At 36.0% G+C, this 8814-nt stretch overlaps 1 protein-coding gene across 1 annotated transcript in view; it reads left to right on the plus strand.

Moving 5' to 3' along the window:
• LOC125233279 (galactokinase-like) overlaps window positions 1-7441 on the plus strand; it is an 81793-nt gene extending 74352 nt beyond the window's left edge. The window contains exons 8-9 of the mRNA XM_048139231.1: window positions 1342-1500; window positions 7063-7441. Coding sequence (XP_047995188.1) covers window positions 1342-1500; window positions 7063-7176 — 273 coding nt within the window. The 3' untranslated portion in view covers window positions 7177-7441. The remainder of the gene's footprint in view (window positions 1-1341; window positions 1501-7062) is intronic.
• The last annotated feature ends 1373 nt before the right edge of the window (window positions 7442-8814 follow it).

Below are 8814 nucleotides of genomic sequence, written 5' to 3' on the forward strand. Positions count from 1 at the left end.
ATTATTCCTGTTCAGAAATACTATTACGTTTCATAATACAGTTCTATACCAGCCGTGAGGGTGCGATTATAGAACACGCATAGCAAAGTTCGCATTGTTCACTTTCAAACTTTTGCGAGTCAATTCGTCGAATATATTAAAGCCTAACAATAATCCATACTAATGGGAAAGTGTGTGTGTCTGTTTGTTTGTCCGTCTTTCACGGCAAAACTGAGCTACGAATCGACGTGATTTTTTAAGTGGAGATAGTGGAAGGGATGGAGAGTTACATAGGTTACTTTTTGTCTCTTTCTAACGCGAGCGAAGCCGCGGGCAAAAGCTAGTAATTCATAAATTCACCTTAAGGATTACAACATTACATTAATTAACAGATGCTGTCTCAAAAATCCCACATTTGGGGTGGAAATGGGATAATTTTAACTTCCTTAAGGGATGCTTTCCGCGATTTAAAAATATTCTATGTTTCTCGGGACTTAGACTATGCCTATACTAAATTTAAACTAGATAATTATGTTCAGCTGTTTAAGGTTTAACCCTTTTAACTGCGTTGTCAAAAATTTGCTTCAATTTGTATTACTTACCGTTTAAATTGTTTTGATATACCTGGAACAAGGCGTTAAGTGTAAAGTGATAACGCAGACAGACAGCCAGACACATTGTTGCATTTATAATATTAGTATGAATAAATTAATTTTATGAAAAGATTCGTCTGGGTAGTGACGTCCAAAGACGTCAGAAAACGCAACATATTGGAAACCCAGTGAAATGTGCATAATGGCAGGTTTCTAATATAGTAAAGTGCAATGAACCTAGGTAACATATTCCGTATACTCAGACAAAACAAACTGTACAATGATCGATGTATGTAGGACTACGCGTTATTCGAATGACAATAACAAAAATGTTATGAAAGTTTTATTATTTTGCTACCTACGCCACTGGACAGAAATTGATTTAGGTGTTACGTGTATCAAAGTTTTGGGTATAGAAATATTTTTCACAGATTTCGAAATAACTCGTAAGCCTCAAACATATTTAGGATATAATCCGCTTAAAATATTTTAAATTAGTAAATAGGTTCGTTCAAAACATAAGTAAGTATTAAAAAAGTTCTCAAAACTATGACAACTTACTTCTCAAGTGTCTGTATAAGCGTATATTGTGTAATTTTGCCTGATGTTACACTTTTTTTTTAAATAAATGGCCTTACCCTTGGCCACAGGCTAGCCAAAGGCAAAGACGTGGCCTACGACCTACGATGGAGCGAGCTCGCCTCGTTCAGTGTTCACCCTTGATTTGAAGGGTACTAATAATGTATGCAATATTTTTTCTTACAACTAGGTGGGAGAGCTGTTCTACGAGTCTCACGAGACGTTACGCGACCTGATGGAAGTGTCGTGTCCGGAACTAGATCAGTTGGTTGCCATAGCCAAAACGGTTGACGGCGTCTACGGTGCCAGGATGACGGGTGGCGGCTTCGGCGGTTCGGCGGTTATCCTTGTAAGTCCTTTTACTTGGTTATTTATAATATAAGTAATAGTTGGTTGCCATAGCCAAAACGGTTGACGGCGTCTACGGTGCCAGGATGACGGGCGGCGGGTTCGGCTTGGTTCTTTATTAGTTAGGCACTAGTTGGTTGCCATAGCCAAAATGGTTGACGGTGTCTACAGTATCAGGGTAACGGGCGGCGAAGTCAGTGGGTCGGCGGTTGCTCCTGTTAATTTGACTGTGTATATCGGTTGCTGTAGTTGACCGTGGTAAGTAACCACTTACCACCGTAAACTTACCGTATAATCTTATATTATAAGTATTATAACACTAGCCAATATTATAAGCATAAAAAGTTCCGGCGTATCGGCGAATTGTCACAGCCTAAAGTGATGATACTGATGCCCACTTACGTTGCTAGCAATTATTTTGTTGGTACCATGATCTTTTTACCCATAATAAATATTATTTTATTTTTAAATACAAAATACCGTCGAAAACTCTAAATTAGGAGCGTAAAGTAATTAATACCTGTTGAATATGAAGCATCATGCTCGCCTTTTAAATAAAGTGTTGTAGAGGTAAGTATTTAATAACACTTAGGGCCACTTGCACCAACGAAAATGGAGGGTTAACCCTCGGGTTAACCCACCATTTTGTATGGAATTTGACAGATGACAGCCCACTAACCCTGGGTTAAGTGGTTGGTGCAAGTGGACCTTAGAGGTCACGGCCATTAAAATATTTGAAAGGTTCTATATTAAGTAGTCTTACAATCAAATATTTAAGTTTTGAAGTGCCTAATATTGTCTTTGTTAAGATACAACGCATTAAGTATTTCAATTCATATTGCAAACTTTACTGCACCTTCAATAAAATGTCAATTCAAAATTCGTTTTAGCGGATTGAGTAGGTTTAAAAACACGGGCGTTACATGGACAATCAATTTGGCAGTGATAGGTTTTTAGTACCGAAGGCTTTACGAAGGAAAGCCACCAAGAGTTTTGATGTAGGTAGATTTTATTAGAGATGGGGAGAAGGGCGGGAGGGGGCGGGCATTAAGTGCAATGCTCTTTACGTAAAATCCTCTAAATTATTATATTACGTAGCTATTTTCGTTTCCTCGTTCTTTTCTTAGTCCATGCTCCAATATGACGTATCTGCTCAACATTTACTGCCACTTACAGGCAAAATAATTGTTAAGGAAAATTTGTGTGGCTGGGTGAGAAATCCGCAGTTAAAGAGGACTTATTTGAGGACGAAATGTATTTTTGTCGTTAAATGTTTGTTACATAACATGTTTATTAACGTGGACGTGCACTCGGAGGGCATTAGCCTGACCTATTTTTTGGATATACCCATTAAAAAACTCCGTTCGAATGTTTGGATTGGACAGATGTTCACAGTTTGCGTACCTATTCTATTTACTTTTTTTAATACATGCGAAACCAGTCTGATTGATGTTTACCATATTTGGTATTTGTATTTGTGTTGTAGATATACTAGCACTAGCATAACTGTAATATATTAGGTGCTTTGCAATGTGTGTCTTTGTAAGTAGAAATATGTACATACCTACAAACAGACTACATCAAGTCACGCCTGTGAAACTGCTTACGTTACAGCTACACTGCCACTATTGGCAACTAAGAAGTTAATAAAAAAAAAAACCGGCCAAGAGCGTGTCGGGCCACGCTTAGTCTAGGGTTCCGTAGTTTTCCGTATTTTTCTCAAAAACTACTGAACCTATCAAGTTCAAAACAATTTTCCTAGAAATTCTTTATAAAGTTCTACTTTTGTGATGTTTTTCATATTTTTTAAACATATGGTTCAAAAGTTAGAGGGGGGGGGACGCACTTTTTTTTCCTCCTTTAGGAGCGATTATTTCCAAAAATATTAACATTATCAAAAAACGATCTTAGTAAACCCTTATTCATTTTTAAATACCTATCCAACAATATATCACAAGTTGGGGTTGGAATGAAAAAAAAAACAGCCCCCACTTTACATGTAGGGGGGGTACGCTAATAAAACATTTTTTTTCATTTTTTATTTTTGCACTTTGTTGGCGTGATTGATATACATATTGGTGCCAAATTTCAGCTTTCTAGTGCTTACGGTTACTGAGATTATCCGCGGACGGACGGACGGACGGACGGACAGACAGACATGGCGAAACTATAAGGGTTCCTAGTTGACTACGGAACCCTAAAAATGGAGGTAGAATTGTGAAATGTGTAAGTAGAAGTGTCGTATATTATCGTAATATTTTACTATACGACAACAAACGAAGTAGCAATTTAGATAATTATAATAAAACTAGCTTTTGCCCGCGGCTTCGCTCGCGTTAAATTCAGAAATTGCAAAATGCTCCATACAAACGTACACCCCTATTTTTAGAAAAGTGGGGGGTTAGATGGAGATAAAAAGTAGCCTATGTCACTCTCCATCCCTTCAACTATCTCCACTTAAAAAATCATGTCAATTCGACGCTCCGTTTTGCCGTGGAAGACGGAAAAACAAACAGACACACACACTTTCCCATTTATAATATTAGTATGGATGTTGCCTTAATGGGTTACTCGCCTATAACTCAGACTAAAACACGACATCTTTGATTTCTTACTTCCTATTCGTGGTTGTTCGAGTCTCTCTAGAGTTCTTAATAAAAGTTGTAAATAAGTTACTTAATTTATGATTGAAATGATAATGTACAGTAATGTACACACTGTCACAACATTAAAATCGGATTTTAAATTTATTTAAATAGATTATATAATGAAAACAAAATAAATAAAATGTAATTTTTGAAATAGATATTAAATAATTTTTAAGAAAAAAAAACCGCCTTCCTTTGGGGTTCTGGTGATAAATACTTTCAAATGTTGGATTATGTTATAAATTCGTCTGTATATTTTTTAATGTTTGTTATTCGATATCTCCGACATTTCTGAATCAATTTTGAAATCTGGATGATTCTGAAGTACTTACAGATGAGAATGATTATCAGAACGGAACTCTAACCAGGGGCGGCTCACTCTTCATCAGCAGTTCCACTGCACCAAATGTCACTGTTCTGGACGTAAGTGCATGCTGTTCTTATAAAAATACCAAAGTCACTATAAGTGTGCCGTTCAGATTTGAGGAGTTCCGTTCTGACCATCATCAGCAATTCCACTGCACCAAATATCACTGTTCTGGACGCAAGTGCATGCTGTTCTTATAAAAATACCAAAGTCACTATAAGTGTGCCGTTCAGATTTGAGGAGTTCCATTCTGACCATCATCAGGAGTTCCACTGCACCAAATGTCACGGTTCCGTACGTAAATATATGCTGTTCCTTTAAAAACACAAAAATCACCATATGTATGCCTTTCAGATTTGAGGAGTTCCCTCGATTTCTCCAGGATCCCATCATCATAACTGGGTTCTGAGAAAAATGGGACCAATCTGTATGCATATACATTCAATCAAAAAAAAAATTTTCAAAATCGGTCTAGTAACGACGGAGATATCGAGGAACAAACATTAAAAAAAAAAATACATACAGACGACTTGATAACCCCTTCCTTTGAGATTTGGAAGGCGGTTTAAAACGAAAATTATGTACTGGCCCCGTAGCCGAATGGCATTTCTCCGACGCCAAACGAAAGCGATACGCCGCTGGCTCTGTCGCGCCAATACGCAAGCGCGATAGAGATAGATATCTACTAGCGCTTCGTTTCGTGAGCGTTTCGTGAGCGATTGTGCCATTCGGCTAGCCACCCAGCGCAGACATCTGCGTCATTGAAGAATAACGTTCTCATTTGTTCAAGATTTTTCTTGACTGTTAGATTTGGAAATCAGTAGCTTTGATAAACTTTTTCTTCTAAGCGAAATACATTTGAAATAGGGATGGGCCAAATATTCGGTAAATATTCGGTATCCGGCATATTCGGCAAGTTTTTCAATATTCGTATTCGGCCGAATAGTTCGGTTATATTGCCGAATATTTGCCGAATAAACAAATAAATAGCGTAAGTTTTTTCGTAATTCATCAGATAATGACATCCTATTTCAGCATTCTAAGAAACCACCAAAGGGAGTTAAAAAAGCGTTAAAAAGGTCCTTCAATTATTAATTAGTTGTGTTAATTATAAGATACATCCATAGTGGATACCCCCCCTCGCTCCCAACTGAGGGGGGACTGAAATCTTCTCGAGGCTGAGGCGTAGGGTTAGAGCCGGCGTAGCTTTATTTGACGTTCATATGCGCATTGTAATATGCCTACTTGAAAAATAAATATTTCATTTTCATTTTTCCATTTTTATGTTAAAAATTATAATAACGTAGCTTAAGAAACAAAGCCAAAATTTTCTTATGCAATTAATTATAGGAACATTAAGAGCCTTAGTACCCAATGTACCCATTACTTACCAATCATTGAAGAGTTTTTAACTCTAAGCCATGGCGGAACCGAATATTCGGCCGAATGTTCGGTTCGGTAACAGCTGAACCGAATGTTCGGCCGAATATTCGTATTCGGCAAAGTCCGTATTCGGCCCATCTCTAATTTTAATTCCCAAAAATTAACATACGGTGAATACGATCTTCCCTGTTACGAATTAATTATAAAATATAATATGACAAAATAAAATCAGGAGACATGAAAAATTGACAACATTTCAAAATTTTCAATGTCCCTAAATCGAAAACCATTTCGAGATATACGCCTGTAGATCACAAAAATATATTTTTTAATATTTTTTTTCCTTATTTTTAGTAAAAAAAATCTTAAAAATAGTTAAAAGGGGAAGTGACGTTACGTAGCTGAGTCAGACTATTCAGAGCTGCCACTACAACCAAAAAAATCTTCCGGTTGGGATGTCACTTGAGTTTGACTGTGACACTTATCATCGCTAGTAGTATGGCGATTATAGGTAAGGAGCGGAAGTTTTAAGTTTCAGAAGTGCAGATATAAAACCAGGTGGCGCTGCAATTGCAGGCACACAAGGGTTTGACACGTCATTTTCGACTGTTCTACTTTGACAGATTTATCTCCTTATACTTCTACATTCCATAGCTTATATTTGTTGACAGTGTCACTTGACAGGAAAACATTGCGATCTGTTTAAGCTGACTGTTAAAACTTTTTTTTTGGAATGATTTTGTCGTTTTCTTAGGTGTATGAAACAACACATGTGACGTCAGAACGCTGTGTCTTGACGTTTGTAACTTACGCTCTTTCTGTTCGAAGTAGTAATAAAAAGGGATTTTCGCATTAAAACAGCAGTTTTTGGGAAAAATAAAAAAATACGTGTATCTTTAAATATTGATTTCTTTCAAACCAAAAAATAAAAAGTAGTAGTCGAAAATATGAAATGTTGTCAATTATGTAAAGGAAAAAAACATATATGATAAATTGCCTAGTGACTAAACAAGTGCCTGAGACTGAACTCCTAGAAACACGCTAATTCAATATTGATGTCTTTGAAGTAAAGTCCTAATTTGTGATTTTATTTTAATTAAAGTACACAATAAAACATCATTGTGTGTAATTTTAGCCTTAATTAGGAATATTATTTTATTTTCAGGTGAAAAACGCTGCGGTAGAACATTTGAAAAGGCGGATTTTGAGTGAATATAAAGGGACGCCAACTTTCTTGGTAGCTGTGCCCAGCGATGGAGCGAGGAAACTGAACATTTAATATGAATAAATTCAGCTTGGGGTCTATTGCTAAGAGTACAATCGTGTGACTACTTATAGATTTTGTACAACTATACAATTACATCAGCAGTCCTAAAAAAGTTTGTACGTCAACAAATTTGAATTGATCCTATTTTCTTACCAACATTTAGTAATATAAGTCGACTTTCGTAAGACATATATGCAGGATAATTGTTATAATTGAGAAAATCTAGATACTAGAGAACCTTAATTTCGAAATAATACTTACTAAAATCTCAATTCCTCAAAAAAATCTTGGTAACAAAATAAAATAAACAAATTTAACTTTTCCTTAATTTTTGTACAAACTTTTTGAGAACTGCTGATATGAATATTATATATAATCGATTCCATTGAATTTATTGAAATATATGTATCGAATCTACGTATTTTACCATACTGATGGTTTGGTAAAAAACTTTATTCAGTCTGTTAAACAAATAAACATAATTGGTGGCCAATTATATTTTGAACGAGGTTATATTCAGGAAATATTTTTGTGTTTTACTAGATTCATTCTGTTACATTAGTTTACTTAAATAAAATAGAGGAGGTAGCTTTGACGATGATGATGAGGATGATGTTATAATTTACTATATATATAAGAGTATGTTTTGTTGTTTACTAAGAAAAATCCTTCTCAACTACGCAAACATTTATCAATCTTTTATATTTTTCTTTTAACATAGTAAAAAGTTAGTCAGCGTAAACATTAATCAAGCGTTGAGAATATAATTTTGTTACGAAGAATCGCTCGAAGGGGTTTTAGTTCTAACTTGCTTTGTTTTTGCAGAGATATGAAGTACTTGTATAAATTGTTCGAAAAACGGTTATTACATAGCTTTAGTATAACATTGTTTGTAATTTTCCTGTGATAATTCGAAACAAAAAACTACATTCCTTTGTAAATAATTTAAAAAGTACGTATTTTCTGTTACAGATTTTTTGTAGATTTTATATGTTTGTACACTAGGAACTTTAAGATTCAATTAGATAGTAGGCATCATTTTTTATGTACGAGTAAAAAACTTATTGTTGATTATCCCTTTTATTTTCACGTATGATAACTAACTATTCTTAAAGTAGCTACACTTGAAAGGCAAGCATGGTCGCGTGATAAACGATAAAACGTCAGGCCGTTCTATTCGCACATACCAATAGTAGTTTTATCGTTTATCATGCTACCATGCTATCGGTTCTGGCCCCGTAGCCGAATGGCATTTCTCCGACGCCAAACGAAAGCGATACGCCGCTGGCTCTGTCGCGCCAATACGCAAGCGCGATAGAGATAGATATCTACTAGCGCTTCGTTTCGTGAGCGTTTCGTGAGCGATTGTGCCATTCGGCTAGCCACCCTGGTGATGTAATGGAGTTAATTAAAGATTGTACTCACATGAAATTGTTGTGTGGTGGGTGCGCTAGCGTAGCCAAAATGAATGCATAATTATGACGTTTGAATATTATATCTTACGCAGAATTTTTACTTCCACCCCTGGTGCATGCAAACCTGCAACCTGAACTGTAACTTGACTTCACTTTGGATGGGTAACCTAATGCAAGCCAGAGCCAGTGGTAGAGAACTTTGGCCTCATCTTTCTGTGACAGAACTCCCTAGGAG

The sequence above is a fragment of the Leguminivora glycinivorella genome, chromosome 14, assembly GCF_023078275.1.
Source record: "Leguminivora glycinivorella isolate SPB_JAAS2020 chromosome 14, LegGlyc_1.1, whole genome shotgun sequence".
Lineage (NCBI taxonomy): Eukaryota > Metazoa > Arthropoda > Insecta > Lepidoptera > Tortricidae > Leguminivora > Leguminivora glycinivorella.